Source organism: Phascolarctos cinereus, unplaced genomic scaffold, assembly GCF_003287225.1.
Source record: "Phascolarctos cinereus isolate Bilbo 61053 unplaced genomic scaffold, phaCin_HiC Scaffold_726;HRSCAF=1367, whole genome shotgun sequence".
NCBI classification, from domain to species: Eukaryota; Metazoa; Chordata; class Mammalia; order Diprotodontia; family Phascolarctidae; genus Phascolarctos; species Phascolarctos cinereus.
This window is the reverse complement of record NW_027556098.1, coordinates 244430281-244450034: the sequence shown is the minus strand read 5'-3', so window position 1 is coordinate 244450034 and position 19754 is coordinate 244430281. Positions and strand designations below refer to the sequence as shown.

The 19754-nt window shown below is 36.9% G+C and overlaps 1 protein-coding gene across 5 annotated transcripts in view; it reads right to left on the bottom strand.

The window, feature by feature from the left end:
- DCLK1 (doublecortin like kinase 1) overlaps positions 1–19754 on the bottom strand; it is a 410798-nt gene that overhangs the window by 91344 nt on the left and 299700 nt on the right. For 3 of the 5 annotated variants that reach the window (XM_020978718.2, XM_020978717.2, XM_020978719.2), the window contains exon 6: positions 10235–10329. In XM_020978718.2, coding sequence (XP_020834377.1) covers positions 10235–10329 — 95 coding nt within the window. Of the gene's footprint in view, positions 1–709; positions 5616–10234; positions 10330–11316; positions 11535–19754 lie in introns of those variants that run through there. The other 2 variants (XM_020978720.2, XM_020978721.2) reach the window with 2 other exon arrangements.

Below are 19754 nucleotides of genomic sequence, written 5' to 3'. Positions count from 1 at the left end.
TGAACTCGGGAAGATGAATCTTCCTGACTCCAGACCTGGCACTCTATGCACTGTGCCACCTAGCTGGCCCCATCATTAAAATCATTGCAATAATTAAAATAGATGTAAAAAGGGTTATTATATTAAACTATGATTTTTAAATATTAAATTATGGAGGCTTAATTAAACAAGCAGAATTTTCTCTTCTCATTTCCTAAGTGAAATGCAGTTCCATTTGGTCCAAAATAAGAATGAAAATCAAAAGAAATAAGGGATATTTATGTAATAACACATGTACAATTCAGGGTGCTTATAGCTTGCAATCATCTTTTGCTGACAATTAGATGGCTTAGGAAGGAATATACCAGGAGATAGCCAGTCCTTGAGCACAATAAACTTGTTCTACAAGTCAACGAGTTGCCAATACAGCTACGAGATTCCACTGGAAGGAACCCTAAGCAGGTACACATATTGTCTCCAAAGGAACCCTGTGAAACAGAATTTTCCAGAGATCCCATTCCTTTTGGTATTACTGTCAGCAGGTCATATTTCAGAGGCTGCTGAGTAACCACTCTCTGGAGAAATCTACAAGATTCCCTGAAGTCCGCTTGCCGATAGCCTGGTTTAGCTCCATCATATGAACACTGTGAGCCCAAATAAAGGTGAAACCCTCAAGATGATCTCCAATGTCTTCTTTTCAAATTTTCCAAAATAAACTCACCAAACAACATGGCTTTTTGTTTTTCCTGTTTATTATGTAAGTCATTCTAAAGTGGTAAGCATCACAAAGTAAATCGCAAGAATAATGACATGGTCCAATGGGAAGTGTGAATACAAGAGACCACAATGAAACAGCGACACAAATTGCTGGGGATTTTGTCCATGGGTGAGGTCAAATGAAACATTTCATCAGCATCCCTGAAATTCTCACAGACTTCGCTGATGGGTTGGATTAATGGAATTTTATAATAAAACAATTGCCTTTCAAAAACACATTAGTACCAAAATGCTATCTTTTGAGTACACATCTAAGCAACTCTAAAAAGCATAAGCACAAATCTGTGATGTCAAACTCTCTGGGAAAATTCAACCAATATTTACAAAATTGTTTTGAGTTGCAAAGTAGAGAGACATTGTAAGAAATAAAATTAGTCTTTCTTTTACAGGTGAATGCAAATTCAAAACAGAATACACAAGATGAAATACCATAGCTCTGTGCCTATAACCTCTACACTTGATACAGCCACCTCCTACAGTGGATTTCAAAAACTTTTCACAGCTGTATATAATACACATTCCCATGTATTACATGCACCATTTATGCTATCTTGTAATTTATCCATCATCTTTTTAAAAAGAATCAAATTTTAATAATAGCATATACCATGCACCCTGAAACATAATAGGCAGGGCTTCAAATTTTTCATTCCCCCCCCCCATTCATGTTACAGGCACAAAATTATATTCATTTTCAATTGACAGTATAGCAAATTACATCAGACAATTGGTACACTGAATATAGCATATCATTCATTTCTACACTATCCTGCTGTGGGGGTATATGAAACATATATTGGTTTCACTAATACACATGCAGAAATATAGGTGCTAGCTGGAGGAATGCACATATGCACATAGAGACAAATGCATATGTGTGTATATATGTGTCTCTATATATACACACATGTACAGTAAGTATAATAAGATAATCATCCCAAGCATATCAAGAACAAAGAATACAATTCAAAAGCATGTGTAGGACTGCCTTGCAGATTACATGGCTCTGCTCTTAACCAATAAGAAATCAAAGGCATTTTGGATTACCTCTACTATTTAGTTTGAACAACTCCCCCCCGCCTCCCACCTCAGTAAGACTTTATGCTTAAATAGTCAACTACTTTCCCACCTATGACACAAAGATTTTATTTTCACTGAACATTTTTGGTTAAAGTCACTATGTTATCAGCTATACATATACCATAGAAAAATAGGAGTCTTGGGATACTTTGATTTTAATAAATGAACACCAAGACAGAACAATACAAATCTATCATCAAATTGTACTGGCATGGTACTTACCCTTCAAATTTGTTTGTTCTTCAGTGAATAGGGTTTTAAGACCTATTTAGTCAGAACAAGTAGCAAACTAATTTTCAACTTCATCATGCCACTGACTTTTATATGTCAGAAGGCTACAATTTATAACATGATGAAGAAATTACAGATGAATCCTTACGAGCCAGTAATTTATAAGACTGTCTCACAAATCTTCTATTTTATCATGTTACATATATATTCATAACACAAATACTCAATTACTGATGCACACACACAAGCCCTGCATATTTACATGCACCCACAGTCCTGTATAGATATAATTGCCTATATAGCAATTTTGGTTAGCCTAATAATTAATTTTTTTAATCTGCTTTTTGTGAAGATCACACTACTTTTTTTTTTTAATTATTCTCCCTTAAGGAATGTAGCTTTTAGGCTTAGTTTTCTTGTTAAAAATTCAAACAATTGCAATATAGCAGAATGAAAATCTGTGGTAAGAGAACCCAAAATACGGTGTTGGGGAAATAAGTGCATATATGGATAGAATGGTTCTCTGAATGTATTTTCTGAAGGTTTGGTGGGTTTTTTTTTTGTGTTTATGATGAGCCAGTATATGTACACAGGTCTGTTTGGTATTGATGGGGTACATGGCAGTTTTTAAAGACCTAAGGCAGTAGAGAGGCAAGCATTTTACTTTTTAATATCAAATCTATTTAATTAAGCAAGACATAAAGGAAAGACACTGCATGGATTTCAGAACTAGTAGTCCTGCGTTGACACTGTACTTCATATTTGAACTATTCATTACATTTTGAAATGCCAAAAGCAGAGAAATGTTTCTAATGTCTGTTTCCACAATGACTAAGACAAGCAAGTTACAAATTACAAAGTACCAAACTTTCAACTGCAATGTAATCCCTTTTATAGCACGTGCTAAGTAAGTTCTAAAAAGGTTGAGCCGCCCAGAGACCAAAACATTATAAAGATGCTAGAGTGTTTTCCTACTCAGTAAAAATAGTTAAAAGATAAGATGCAAGCAAATCTCAAATGTCTATATAATAATATCAATTCTGTTCTACCACTGAACTGAAACCTTCTGGTTTGCTGCTAAGAAGTATTTCATTTCTGTTTGTGTATAATGGAATTATGCTTTGCGTAGAAGGATATCTCAAAGTCTATAAATGGTGTGTTGTTTCAACCTCTAAGGGACATTCATTTTGAGAGTAAATGATATATATGGCCCCTGAACAGTCCTTTAATAAAAGTCATATGTTCCAAAGATTAGATGCTGTGGAACTGCATTTCCCTTGGAGCTGCCTGAACGGAAAGTTGGCTATGGTATCTATCAACAATTAGTACAAAGTCCAATTTTCTTTTTTGGCCATATCTAAACAAAGCCACGGAATCCAGATCAATTGGCAATATCTACCACCCATTCAGAATAAACAACATTTAATGGACTTTTCTGTGTAGTCATTGTCCATAAGATTGACAGGGTGGGAAAGTGAAGGTATTTTCATCTGGACAAACTGACCCTCATCATCTATTAAGTTAACTCTTTAACTGCCTTTCTTTTTTTTTCTTTTCATTTTTGATAGTTCAGCTAAATGTACATTAAATCTACTCGGGTTCATACTCTAATAAGTAATGCATTTTACCAAGACATAACTGGAGCAGACATCAACACAGGCAACTTCACAGATGTTTACTGTTTCCACTAACACAAAGAGGCCTTTTGATCTCAGCAGGGGTCTCTGTTAATTTCTATTGGAAAGAACTGAAAAACCTGAAGCCTGGCACAGGTATTACGAACTGTTCTTTCAAGATGGAATGGTTCAGTTTGCATTTCTTGAACTAGCTGCCAAATCAGGCACTCTTCTCAAACGACAGGATAATGAGGTACTAATTATTCGGTGGGGGGTGGGTGGAAGGGATAGGGTATGGGAGTGTTCAAATGCTCAGTCTGGCTTGGTTGCCTGGCATTTAATTTTTTTTTTATTTGGGTGGAATATTTTACTTAGTAGGAGAGTGTGATGGTAACACATGTAACTATGAACCAGATGGCAAAATTTGCTAGCTGTACGACTTATTGAGCATCTAAATCAGAAACATTTAAAATCAGACATGGCAACTGAACTATTCTCCATCTTGAATAAAATTTGAATTTAAAAATTGTAGTCTTTAAATCAACTTCAAAGAATTTCAATAAGCCTCCCAATGGCAGAAAACATGTAATTTAGCACCTACTGAGATATGACATGTCTGCAGAACATCAAAATCATGCTTTGCAAGTCTTAAATGGTTAGTGTCTGAATTAAGAGAAGCAAGTAATCACTAGTATATAGCTTAAATACAATAGAAATTAAAATTTAACATTCAAGTTTAAAAATAATTTAACTTTAAGCGAAGTTGACTTTACGTTTCAAAATAAAGCAGTAGAGGAGCAGAGTTAGTAGGTTAATGTTAAACAATGAGTTATTACCATAGATCTACTTGGTGTAACACAAAATGAGTTTTGCATATTAATTTGCAAATAAAAGCAAGATAAAAAATTATCAGAATGGGGATTTGGATATCGCAGGCCTGATTTATAAAGTACCATTTATGGGGAGGTTCAAATGGATTTCTTGGAAACAGTCCAGAACACGTTTTCTTTGTGTCTGAGCTTAAAAAAAAAGTGTTCCCAGCCTTTACACATTTGAAAAATTACAGATATGTCAAAAGGGAAGAATTACAGCATTTGCAATACAACAATGCTACTGTGTATGTTTGTCATGTTGCCATATAACAAAATGGATATCAATGGTACATCAGTCTAGGTGGAATTCTTTGCTTAAATTTACTTATCAGCTGAAATAAGAAGAAGACCCAATATCAGAGCTTTCATGAGATATGGTGCCTTTCCCATTCATTTTTCCTTAGAAGTATTAAACTACAGAATGAATGTATTTGTTTATTGTTCAATGGTGGAAAAAATTCTAAGTGGAAATCTTTTTATTCTTTTGTAATAATGGTACTTTTCAAAATCCAACCAAATCAATAGTAGCAGTTTTAAATAGAAAAAAGTAGTTTGATGGCACCATTTCACTTATTTATAGGCAATGATAAAAATGTTTTATCTCTACATATAATTACATATGTTCAAAAACAACTCTGTCCCTGAACAGATGATCATTTCTGGCTAATTCAGTTGTTAAAAATGTGTTCCTCTACTCAACACTGGATCTCTTCAGGAAATTTGTTTGAAACCAGGGCTCATACCAAAATCTATGTTCATAGATCACCTCCTTTGTATCCTCTAAATTAAATTCTCAATAAGAGATAGCAAAAAAATCTTCTCTTTAAAGATTAAGGTCACAAATATAAAATGCCCATATAAATAGTATCTCTGTGATTTTGGCCTTATATTTTCAAGATTATTTATGCAAAACTCTTTTGTGCATCTTGCTGTTAAAACTTCTCTCAGGAAATGTTAAACCTTCACCAAATCACAAACCATATACACTGCTCCATTTTCTCTTTTACACTGAGTCTCCTACTGAATCCAAATCATCCGAAGAGAGGGGGCGATACAGGTCCTGTAAGATGAAGGGCAGTATAGAATCGTTTACTTGTTTTCCTTTGGTGCTTTGTACTTGTCTTAAGTGCGGATTGCAACTAAATGATGGCCTTTGGTTTGCATAATTACCCCTGTCATATTAGTGACTGTTAATGGCAAATAATTTTATTTTGTTGAAGACCATATCTTAAAGAAACAAAACGATCTTTGTTACACTTTGCTGGTACTATTGCTTGATTAAGTGATTTTTATCCCTCTTCCCTTCAAATAACCAAGAAGGGAAAACAGCTCAGTCACTGAGGTCTCATAAATGACAGATTTGTCACCTATAAAGATCTGGGCTACTCATTTTTCTTTTTCTCTCACTCCCTTCCTCCCATCCTTTCTTCCTTCGTTTAGATAGTTCCTTTTTGCTTTGGATAGAAAGGGAATATGCTTACCTCACAAAATAAATTATCAGAAACTAACATTTGTCCCACAGACAGCATCCAACAATTTCTGGTCCCCAAGTCAGCAGCTCAATTGCTGCAGTTGTCTTTTTTTTGAACCTCATAAAAGTGGCTTTGAAATTTCACATTGGGAGAAGAGGAAGAATGCAAAACTTCTTCCTCTTTTTCAGTGCCATTTCTCCTAAGCCTTTATCACCCATATTCTTCTTCCCTCCCAATTTGCCTCCCTCCCCCATTCTTTACCGGATCTTTCTCTACTGGTAGCTTGGCAACCAGTTCACTTCAGCAGAGAGTGTGTGTCTGGAGTAGGCTTCATTTCTCCTTTGTAACACCCACTCCTAGCATCCTCAGACTGATCAGATAATCTACAAAAGCCAGAGATGTGGGAGCATAATGGGTAGCTTCATCTAGTCTACACAATACATGTTTCTGCCTGATATATTAAGAAATGGGACTAAAAAGGTCACTGATGGTAACAGGGAATTGTATAACCAGAGTCAGGAATTTGTAAATGACAAACTGAAGGAATATGTGTGCTAAGAGAAGATTAGACATATCTGTGGACAAAATACTTTTGCCTGAGAAGAAAAGCATTTAGTGATGAAAGAATTGTAAAAGGTCAATCTACAAACATACCAAAAAACAAGAAACGTAAGGAAACAAGGATTAATAAAGATATGGGCATCTTCTTACCCTAATTATTCCTCCTTTAAAATTGAAATTTAGTTTGTTTTACTGCTGTTTTTAAAAAAGCCAAATGATTTGACATACCTTTAAAGAACAAACTTGCCAATAGCTGCTGGCCTGAGTTTCTATGTTTTAAAGTGGGGTGTGTGTGTGTGTGTGTGTGTGTGTGTGTGTGTGTGTGTGTGTGTGTGTGTTAGGGGGTGGTGGTGAAGTAAATCCATTTTCTCAATCTTGTTGCTAAGCAACACAAGTGGAGAAACAGAAATAGCTGTTTTCAAATTTGCAATGAAAAAGAGTTAATTTATTCTTTCAAGTTCTTCTTTTAGCACATACCATCTTTCACTTATTTTAGTATATCCTGAACTGGAATTTATCCAAAAGTTCAAGAACATTAAATCTGAAAAAAATCCGTTTTGGGGGATATTCTACTTCCATTTAAACTGGTCAGAGTCACGTGGTGCAGCTGTCCAAGGAGTAAGATGAAAGACATCCCATGTGGGAGAAGGAGCAGCATTCTAAACACAAGTAGCTGGAGAGCATCTTCATTTATAGGCATAGTACATGGAAGGAGTGGGTATATTTGAGGCCAATAAATTACAAGATTTAGAAGCTGAAGATTCTTTATGACTTTATCTGCCTTTCATTTGGCTTTTATATGTATTCCACGCTTCTGGTCCTTAAATGTCTTTAGATGGTGTTAAAGCATCCCTTCTGCCCAAAGTATTTTATGCTAGTCTTCCTCTCAAGATAACAAACACTTGGTAATTTAAAAGCAAAAGAAAATATTGGTAACGTTAATTACATAATAAGCAGCATAAGGATGCTGTCTGTTCAATAATCCCAGAGGCTTTACTTGTAGAAAGGAGAGAATTCTCCACTTCAAACAGGCAAAAATCAGAATAAAGTCAGAAATATAGAAGGGCAGGAGGAATTGCATTTCTATCTCTATCTATGCTGGTCCCAGAAGGAAAAGTTGAACAAAGTACAAAACATTATAAAGACAGAGGGCTTTAAGATAAGGCACGTGGGAAGAATCTCAAGTGTTGAGATGAGAGATTAGGAACTGCAATTATTTGAAGGAGCCATATCACTTATTTAATTTAAATAACTAGCTTTGGACTATGCCAATAACTCTGATTGAGGGTTGGGCATTTGCACGGTGGGATGGGGTGGGGTTTTTTCTTCCGCTCCCCTGCAAAACCTTTTTTTCTTTTTTTAATTTTAAAGAAGAAAAACACTTTTTATGAGGCATCTTGGTTCCTGGAAAGAGAGCTACATTTTAAGGTAGGAAAGACACGGAGTCAGATCCCACCCCTGACACACACTTGCTTTCTGAGCACAGAAAAGTTACTTAATTTCTCAGTTTCCTCTTGAGCATAATGTATATAATAATAATAATAATAATAATAATAATAATAATAATGATAATAATAATAATAATGATGATGATGATAATAATAGTATCAACTGCCTCACATGGTTATTGTTGGCATCAAATGAAGAAATGTTTGGAAAGTGGTCTGTAAAATAAAGTTAGAAACATCAGCTGTTAGGATTATTACTATGTGAGGACCCTTCATATGAGATAGCTAAGAGCTGTCTCTGGCAATGTTTACAAGAAAAGAATGGACATCATCCCCTTACGGATACACCTTTGTCATAAAATGATATTAGTTTTACTGGATCTTTTTAACATGACTCCATAAATATGAATGAACCCATCATAATTTAAAAAGTGAAGACAATGCAGCCAAGAAGACTGCAATAAAAATAGCACAACTGAACTTTCATAGAATCCTACTGTTAGAACCAGAAGAGACCTTTAAAGATTATCTAGTCCAACCAAGCAATTTTGTAAATGAGGAAACTGAGGTGCAGGGAAGGGTAGTGTCTTGCCCAAGTCATGCTGTAGCAAGACGGCTGGGACTAAGTCCCAAAGGTCCAGACTCCCTGGCCAGCACTCTTTCCATGACACTATGCTGTTTATCTTTTAATTACTCTTAAAGAGGCTAAAAAGGGGCATGGATCATTGTATTTAAACTTAGAAGGGCCTTTAGAATTAATCTAGTCCAACTCCATCATTTTACAAATGAGGAGACTGAGGCCCAGAGAGTTGAAATGACCTGCTCAAAGTTATATAAGCACTGAAAGAATTAAGATTCAAACCTAGGTCTTTTGATACCAAAACTAGCACCTCTTCTACTGTATGCTGCCAAAAACAAGATTCCACTCAATGATATAAAATAAAATTACATGTTTGGTGTCACAGACCAAAAATCCAGAAAAAACCCCCCACCAAAACCCCAAACCCAACAATTATCTTGTGACTAAGTTTTTAACTTTTCAAATATAATGGCATTATGTAGTAGAATCACATAGACACAACTGAAAAGAAATGACTTTTGGATGCGACTAAAGAGTGTAGGTCAGAAGTATGAGGTTCATTTTAAAGCAGAGAACCAAAGACAACTAACCCAAAGATCCAAATAGTTTCTAAAGGACTTCCTTGGCTGAAATCAACACAGTTTAGTAGGCTTTGACAGAAAAGCTCCCAAAAGTTTGTTCTCATCTTAAAAGCAGAAACAATGAATTGCACACCCCCCTAATTCACTCTTCATAGACCTGTTCCCCTTTCTTTTGTTCTAGTACTTTGGTTTGAGTCAAGAGGACAAAAAGGATAGATTATGGAAAGGGGTAGTTAAATATCTGTTGAATGAATGAATGGCTGACCTTCACCTCTCTTCTTTGTCATACTGATGTAACTAGCAATGCTTCCCACAACCTTCACTTAACCTCAGGTCACCTGCTCACTCCTTCCTGATATGATCTTAAGATTCCAGCTCAGTATACAAGTTGAGTTGGTGAAGAATTTTACACTGGAGGGTAGGGGGGGAAAACCCAAACTATACAACAACCACAACAATAAAAACGCTGCAGCCAGTAACATCCTTTCAAAAGGGAAGGTGCTTCATATGGGTTTCATTCACAAAACGGGTCTCCCCCTAGGGACAGCTTTGTTCTGACCCAGGGTCATACTGGACCATCCTTTTATATTATGAAACAAGTCAAGCCCACCACTGATTTAATTCAATCCACCAGAGAGACTTTCATGCTGCCTTCAAGGAGAGATGGCCAGTTTTTACAAGTGATAGCACAGGGAACAATAAAAACAGATAATATGCAGGTTAGCACAAGTATTCCTAAACAATCTGTCTAATGACTGGGGGTGGGGAAGAGGAGGAAAAAGATTTAAAATGAAGCATCGAACATTTTCTCTCAAAGAGAAACAAATTCTGGCATTTTTAAAGACAGACAGAAAGCTCCTGTGTTCTAGTTGTTAATTGATACTAAGACAGATATTAAGAGAACTGTAGTGCTTCATCTCCTATACCAGTACTTTCCTTGAAAAACAGCACTTTAGAGTGAAGGCATCTACATTCCAACTTCTCCACTTGATGCTCAGCATGTCTTACTTACAAAGTAGTTTCCTTAATTTCCTTACCCTCTGCTTCCGCAGGCTTCCTGGGCTGGTTGGAGACGGGCTTGGAGATTTCCCAGAACGGGGTGTAGAGAGCTGACTACCAGGGGTTCCATTAACTAGAAATACAAACAATCAGAAAGAGAAACAAAAATGGCATTTTAAATATTTTTTTTCATATTAACTCATCCTCTCAAATACACAAATATCTGTCAAAGTTCTAGGTACTTTATCTTAAAGTCAACTGTATCAGCTCCTGGGATGGAGGAGCAAATAACCTTGGGGTGCTGGCAAATGATTTTGTTCAGAAAGTCAGTAATTCTCCTGACCTGGTGTCTAAAATAGCAGTATCTTAAATATTGATTAAATATCAAATCAATCTTAGTACAAAATACACCTTGAACAAACTGCTGGCAAACTTCATCAATGGTACCTTTAACTGCAAAGTTAAAAGTGCCATCGGAAGATATCAGGCATGTGGGCTAGCGGTACTCATGGTCTGTGGACTGAGCTGCTTTGGTTGTCATTGATTCAGCCGCCTAGGGCTACTGGTCAGAAATGAACTTTAGCCCTGTTTTCAAAGGACACACAGTGATCTACTTGTGAAAACAAATTACTGTGATGGAAAATTAATCCCTCACTCCCTGCACTGAAATAAGCCTGGAAAATCACCTCATTATAGATAGACTCTGATAGATCTGTCAGGTAGAACATAAAATAATTTGCTACTGACCCTTATGCCCACATCACAGTTTGCCTTGGCTTCTCATGAAAATGAAAGTTTCCTTCAGATATTTAAATGCTCCCCCAACATTAACATTTTCTTCCCTTCCCAGGATTTCTATATAATGATCAGTACTAAACATACACATGTCAAATAAGTTTTTTTCATCATTTTTGTCTGAGACCAACTCTCCAAAGTGACCCAAACACTTCAAGAAATGTAGGCTAAAGACACCCCAGCTATCTCTCTTTTACAATCAATGAATGACAGTAGTACAGTACCACAGGCAAGAAAAGGGATTCAGTAAATAAACACACATGATTTCAGAATGGTTCACAATACATTTTTGCCCAAGGGGAATCAAGAATGAATTTCAACTTACCTTCTATGAGTTCTAACATGGACACAGTCTTAGGGCTTTAACCTGACAATAACAGAGGGAACAATCCTCTCCCAGCTCTAAGCCAAGGTATAGTGGCGATGGAGAGCCGTGGGATTAGTTAAGGCTAGCTAAGGCTGCTCACAGAACAAGCTGAATGAGATGCAGGATTCATCGGCAGATGCCTTTTCTGCGTAAGGCTGACGTCTTTGGAGCAGAAGTGGGAGGTGCAGGTGCTGTCTTAGGGCTACATCAAAGGTGTCAATTAAGCATAATGCCACCAATTCAGAGTGCCGAGCCATCTCTGCCCCCACCCTGATACCAGAAAGCCCCCATAAACCCAGGCAATTTCAAATGTTGTGCACTGAATCATAATGAAATGCCTTTGGGGGTAATATAACCAGTGACTCATCTGAAAAAATTAAAATGACAATAACTTTTGTAAAACCTTTGCTGACTAGCATCTACTAGCTAATAATTATTTCATAAAAATTCAGTGCAAGGTAGCATGCTTATTGCTTTAAATAAATTAATTATTTTTTACAAAAGCACTGGGCCCACATCACTTGAGAAACAAGCAAGATTTTTCTTTTCTTCTTACTTCTTTTGCCATCAACCGCCATCAGCTTCACGCTTTACAAAATCTTACTTTTACCTGGAAGATAAATCTGGTGCTTTTTCTTTAACTTGTACATTATCCTGGCATCATACAAAAGGGGATCATTTAGGAAATCTTTAATTTGACAGCATTTACAGATTCCCGTCTCTCTCTCTCTTTTTTAAAAACTAGGTTTAAAACTGAAGCCTTATTAGATGCTTAGAAAACAAAAACTTACAAGCTTCCAGTTATGGGGGAAGTGTTGAATGATGTGGCTCAAAGGGGCAAGTCAAGTCAATGAGCATTTATTCTTACTATGTGCCAAGCTTCATGCTAAAATAAAAACAGGATTTTCTATGGTCATTAACCCTCTTGGTTGGATACCAGACCATGTTTCCTTCTTTCCTGCCTACCTCTGGGTAGGGGCTTTACACTGCCAAAACGTGGCACATATGGAGAGGAAATAGACAACTGAGGAAATGTTTTAAAGCTTATGGCAACGATTTCTTTTTTAGGGTCTCTTATCTAATAAAATTCATGAAAATAAGGGTAAAAAACTCCAAGAACTCCAGACAGACTCGATTTGTAAGCATATGTCACATATGAAGGGATGTTCTCACCAGGACTCGTTTCCCAACCTGTCACTGCTAAAAAAGATTTTCTTTCCTCCTTAATGTCACTGGAGTTCATTCTTTTGTTTGTTCCTTGCTTTCCCTACTCTCCTCTTCCTGATAAACCCTCAGGAGTCCTACTTCCACTGCTGTAGCAAAGTGCAAAACGGAAGCTGGAGGAGTCTCTACTAATATTGCCAGGGTGTTACCAGGGAGAAATGTGTTCCTGGCATTTAACTTGGAACTCAGGATCGTTTTTCAGACAAAAATTACATCCTAAATAATTGTTGGAACCTGCGACATTCTGAGTATCATGACTTAGCTATATTTTGCATTAAGTGGACCTTTGTAGTCTGTCTTTGGGACTTAATTGACATTTATGCCACAATTTCTATTGGAAAATTCTCAGCACTAACTGACCACCTTAAAAATGAACTTTTGCAACATAATCTGGCCATAAGCTGGAGGCTGTCTGTATTTTTGGGTCAGAATGACACTGATAATCTTGCCTTTGTCTGTTCAATATCTTTGAATCTACAGTCTACACTTCTGTCTGACAGGATGAATAATTCTTTGGGAGAAATACCACATGACATACTGTTAAATGGTTGTTGGGATGAATAATCTTATTACATGACTAACTTTGACACATACAATGAACACATTTGGTTTTTTTTTTAATCATATGGTGCCAATGGTCCCAAAATGCCAATATAAAAAAAAACTGTCTATGTTCTGTTCCATTAGCCATGAAATGCACCTCATTAAAATTCAACATATCAAGTCTGGTACAGCCAAGAGTACAATTAGTTATTTCATTTGGGCAACAATCAGTCTTAATAATTTAGTCTGATGTCATTAACCAAATCTATTGACCAGCCAATCAATCAACAAGCACTTTTTAAAAATGGTATCCATCTATGACATGGCAGGTATTGTACCAGGCCCTGAGGATAAAAAGACCAAAAAAAATTTCTATCATCAAGGAGGTTGCTTTCTATCAGAAGAGACCGCGTGTATGTAAAGAAGTACACATAGAATAAAAAGAAGGTAATTTTGGCAGGGAAGGCATTAGCATTTGGGGGGAATCAGAAAAGGTTTCTTATAGAAGGTAGTGTTTGAAGAAAATAAGGGATTCTTTTGGGTCGTGCTGATTTTCCATTATGCATGCCCATTACAGTCACTGTCTCTTTACCATATTCTTTTTTGCTTCTATTCAATGAATGAGAAATACTAACCTGGATCACCACAAGGTTACCATTTGTATAACTGGTCACTGAAGGACTCTAGAGGAAGACTGGTGTTGAGCTAACTTCTGAAACTATGTGTTCGTCTTTCCACTCAATATCACACTCAGTTTTCAGGAGTGCTAGATGTGAGTCCTGAAAGATTTTGCCCCCCCTCAATTTCCCTTCTGAGGCTTCTAATCTTGTCTTCTATCATCACTTCAGGAAGATGATCTTGCTATCCTTTGAAAAGTGGGACAATAAATCTATGTCCTTATGCATCAGTCTACATTTAGAGGCACCTGGTGGCTCAGTGGATATAGCACCAGCCCTGGAGTTAGGAAGATCTGAGTTCAAATCCAGCCTCAGACACTTCCTAGCTGTGTGACCCTGAGCAAGTCATTTAACCTCTGACTGCCTGACAAAAGGATCCACTGGAAAGCAAAATGGCAAACCACTCCAATATCTCTGCCAAGAATATCCCACAGATAGTATTGGTGTATCATGGTCCACAGGGTCATGAAGAGTCAGACACAACTGAATGATAACAACAAAAATCAACTTGTAAAAGCTTATGGTGCCCCAGAATAGTCCTCTAAGGAATATGAAACTATTGAGGAAGGAGAAGGAGATGGATGCCTTCTGTCTTCTGGTACCTTATGATACTGGGTCAAGGTACTGTAAATATTCTCACATTATTGTATGAGGCCTATGACTCGTGAAGTCGCTGCCAAGATAGCCATTTAAGGGCTCTCTGGCACTGCCAGCACCATCAATGGAATTACCCTAGGATAAATGCTGGAGTTAAGCTGGAGGATATCAAACATAAAAAAGACACACCAGACAATAGGTTGCCTTCCCTACAAAGGAAACTGTGGTGGTGATAGAATGCATATATGGAGTTCCTGTATCTCTCAGACAGAGCAACTCTTGGTAGGTATCCCAAAGCAGTCTTTTTGGGTGTATTCAATAAGGCAGCATGTCAATACAGAGACTGAGAATTTTTATGCATTAGCATTTCGTGCCCAATCTTGTCCATAAAAGTCAGGCCATGAGTTAACTCCCTTGGAGCTCATAAGTTGGGTGGTCATTTCAGAAAGTATATAAAGATGAAATCTCTGAGTGACTGATACAACTTATATATAAGGAAGATTGATTTTTTGATGAGATACTCAGTAAGAGATCTCTCGTACATATGACAAATTGCATTGGTAAACTAAAGTTCTCCAGGTACCCCCAGCTTAGGCTTTGCCTTCACTTAAATATTGTACAAGAAAAGGTTTTTCAAATCTACATGAAGTAAAATTTGAATTATTAAGTAAGAAGCACTTTTAGGATCTTAGGATGTGATTAAAGGTGAAATTCAGGGATTACACAGAATGGTCCTGTAATCAGAGTGAAAAACCCATTCACCATCTGTGACCTAATCCTTTTGTGGCTAACATCTAATTCTGAGAGGCACCACACAGGGGAATTTGGATCTTTATATAAGGAGAAAGGCCAGGAAGCTTTCAATGTCTTTTTTTTAAATGATGACTAAGTATAAGCCATAAATATATGCTGACTTCTTAATTAATCTGTTGATAATTTTATAGTGATACATTTTTCTTTCTTCCAAATCGTTAAGAGAACATACTTCTTGATGAAGAAGGAGGCTTAAAAGGATTCTGGAGAGCAGTGGGAACAAAGCCATAGACCAAGGGTTCTCAATATTTTTTGCAGTCATGGACCCCTTTCTGGCAGTCTGGTGTATCTATGGGCCCCTTCTTAGAATCATGTCTTTAAATTCATAAAATACATAGGATTACAAAGAAAACCAATGATACTGAAATAGTTATCAAAATATTAAAAAAGAACCACCACAGACAAATTCGTGGACCCCATGTTAAAAACCACTATTCCACCAAGTCTGAGTAACAGAAAGAGCACTGTACTGAAGGGCAGGAAAGCTCCCTGTTAAAGCTCCGTGAACGGTGAGACCAAAGACATTTCTCATCTAAGCTCTGTTTATCCCCTTTTCTTGTAGGACAAAACGAGACGGTTGAACTAGTAATTCCTTTTATTTCTTAGATTCTAAGTCAGAAAATGAGGTGAGCTTTTTCCCTTATCTTGTCCTGAATCAGCCATCTCCATATCATACTCTCTGTATCTCCCATAGCATCCTCATCTCCTTCCCATGAGAGCTCTGAACTATGCCCCTATGAACCTGGGATCTGGTAGCTGAGCTTCTGTCCCAAACCAGGCCTCCACAATACTTCCCCATCATCACACACCATCCTGTTGTGCATTTATTTTTGTCTCCTTACTTATGTCTCCTTTGCTGGCTCACCATACCTATCTTTTTAGCTTGTTGTGACAATCAGATGAGACACTGGAGGTCTTCTAGCAGCATGTGTATTGCCTTCTTCACCTTACAATGTAAACTTTGTGAGAGAAGGCACTGTCTTGCTTATTTTGTATCTGTATTCCCAGTGCATAGCACAATGCCTGACATGTAAGTGCTTAATAAGTGATTTGGGGTTTTTGTGTGTGTAAATATACATATGTGTGCATATATACATGCATGTGTATATACATACATAAAAATATAATCACAATCATATTTTTATGATCTATTTCTTCCTTTATTTCTCCCCTCACTGTATTATCATCCACAGAAGCATTTATGAAATATCTGTTTTCATGCATTGCTATTCTTTTTTCTTTTTTTTTGGCTAGGCAATGGGGTTAAGTGACTTGCCCAGGGTCACACAGCTAGTAAGTGTCAAGTGTCTGAGGCCAGATTTGAACTCAGGTCCTCCTGACTCCAGGGCCAGAGCTCTATCCACTCCACCACCTTGCTGCTCCCATACATTGCTGTTCTAAGCACTGTACAAATGACATCTAGGTCCTTCCTTATAAAATATAATAATAATAATAGTTAACATTTGTATAGTATCCACTATGTGCCAGGAAAATGTGCTTTACAAATATTTCATTTTTTCCTCACAACAACCCAGGTACATAGGTACTATTGTTATCCCCATTTTATAGATGAGGAAATTGAGGCAAATGGAGTTGTAACTTGCCCAGTGTTACATAGCTAGTAAGTGTCTAAGGACACACTTGAGCTTCTTACTTCAGGCCCAGCATTCTATCCACACTGCCACCGAAAAGACAAGGGCAATGATAGTAAAGATACACAGATAAATAAATATTTTTTTTAAAAAAAGGTATTCCCATTATGTTTGATAAAAGAGGCAAGAGTACTCTGTAGGCTTTTGTTATTAAATTTATGTCCAAGAAGAATCTCTTTTATGTCCAAAAAGAAACTCTTTTCTCATCACTCAGGATGGGCCAATGAAATGGCTCTACTCAGGGCGCTTATCCCTTTCTGTCCTCATCTTCCATTACCTCATAGTAGTACTTAACTCTGTGAATCACTTAATCCTTCTTGATCCCCTTTCCTTTCATAATGAGTCACACAGGCTTCCTGTGTTCTCCTACCTTTCTGACCTCTCTTCTGTTTTGCTAGCTTCTTTCTCTCCTTTAAACAGGGATATACCTGAAGGTTTTGTTCTTCATCCAACTTCCCTCTTGCTCTTCATACTTTCTCTTGATGAGCTCATGCAACCGTAGGGGTTTCAATTAACACTGACCTTTATGTCAATGACTTCCACTTTCCTATTTCCACCCCCAATCTTTTCCCTTGAATATCTGACTTCCTATTACATATTCCTACTTGGATGTTTCACTAACATGCAAAATGAAGCCCCACAAACTGACTCTCATAAACCTGCCCCTCTCCCCAGCTTCTCTACATATCCTACCATCCTGCTAGTCACCCAGGCTCATACATTTGAGATACTGTCACACAAGTAGTAAATGCCTGAGATGGGATTTGAACTTGATCTTGTCCTTCTGCTCCAAGTTTGGTGTTCTATTCACAAAATTATGGGGTTACTCATGTCTCCAATCCCATCACCCCTAGTTAAGGACCTATATTTTCTAGAAAACACTATTTTAACAGCCTTCTAAATGCTCTTCTTGTCTCCAGTCTAATTTCCTTCCCTCTGCCCCAATTCATTCTTCATACCATTATTTATAAAATAGGGATACTAACTCCCCTATATGGATTGTCCCAAAAGTCCTAGTGCAGTTGCAAGGTTTATGAAACTTTCCTTCCTACAAAGCTTTGTAAAGCTTACAGCTGCACTAAGACTTTTGGGACAATTCGTCTATCTCACGGGGTTGTGAGAATCAAGTCTGAAAAGGGATAAGAAGTCATTGTGTAAACCTTAAAGTGGTAAAATATTATCAGCTGACATTTATTTAGCACTTTCAGGTCACAAAATCAAAGAATTTTCGAGTTTAAAATCTCAAATTCCAAAAAGGAATTCCCCTTATAACATACCTGACCCGTGACCATCTAACTTGTTCTTGAAGACCTCCAATATCTCATCTGATTCTCACAGAAAGTTAAAAAGAAATAGGCTCATATAAGTGGCTTGCACAAAGTCAAGGTAAGTGATAGAGCATGATTTGAACCTAGTGAAGTCTCCTGACTCATAGTCCAGGGCTCCTTTTACTATAATAAGCTCTTCATCTATGTAAATATAATAATGTCTTTATTAATAAGACTTTATTAATTTATTAATTAATTGAATTTATTTATTGAATTGAAAATCGAATAATTTATTAATTAATTGGAATTAACACTAATATTAATTTCAACTGCTTGTTTGGCATCCTATTGAACCATACCTCTAAGCAACACATGTAACAAATCTGACTGCATTTGTGTCCTTGTCTCTGAACCTCTACCTCAAAGGCCACTGTTTTATTTATCTCACCTTCGCAAAATGTAAGGTATAGCTACAAAACATGGAGACTAAAAACAAATGTATGAAGACCCATAGATCCAAAAAAAAATCCAAAATTTGGCTTTCCTCCAAAGTCATCCTTTTTGGAGGTTAGACATACATTCAAATAAGTGCTCAAAACCTTTTTGGAACTTCTCTTACAAATTTACCTTCAGAGCTAATTTATGAGCCAAATAAGAAAATCAGGCTTTTTGTGAGTCACACTTTGTTCTCCATCAAAAACAATATTAACTTAACTTGATGACCAAGCTTGGCTCCAAATGACTTTTGGCTATGTCCAAACATTAATTTCATCCTCAGGGCACAAACATTTGCCACCACTGGGAACGTGTGAAGAGACAGACTATTAGTTCTGAAAATAATTAATTGTGAGAAAACTTTTCAGTGCCCTCTGCTTTGGATAAAATCACTGATGTTAACCAGGATATAGACGTTTTGGGGTATTTGTTAAAAAAGAACAATCACATTATTTTATGGTGACCTTTTCCATGTCTTCTTCTACTACTTCTTTTCCCCCAGGGACTATGCAAATTGAGTAGGAAAATCACTCATGGCACCACCCTAGTGAGTATGACTGGGGAAGGGAACATACAATTTCAATAAATCATTCTGAATCCCCAAAATCTCTCCCTTCCTGACCCTCCTAAACACCCAGGCTTCATCAAACCCATTTGTTCATCAATGTTAGATAAGAGTGGGGGGAAAAAACAATGGGAGAGGATGGTCTTTCTCAAGGGAGACTATAATTCAGCAGTACTGTAGAAAGTAGGACATGGGATCATAGTTTTAGACTTGGAAAGGGTTTTTAAGTCCATCTAGTCCAAGCCCTTCATTTTATAGATGAGGAATTCAATGCTCAGAGAAGTTAGATGAATTTTATAAATTGCACAGCTAATGAAATATCTGAAGTAGGATGCTGGAAAAAGGTACAGAGCTTACTTCCAATTCCTTTCTTGAAGCAAAACAGCTTTCCAGAACAAAACCTCAACATCTAATATCCCAAATTAACCTTTTAAAATAAATTTGGCATACATGTTTTATTGCCTAATCTATTGTTTTTACACTCTATACGTACCCCCTTAAGTGTGCCTTCTTTGGAACATAACTTCTAGCAGGGCAGGGATAGTGCTATAATTTACACTTT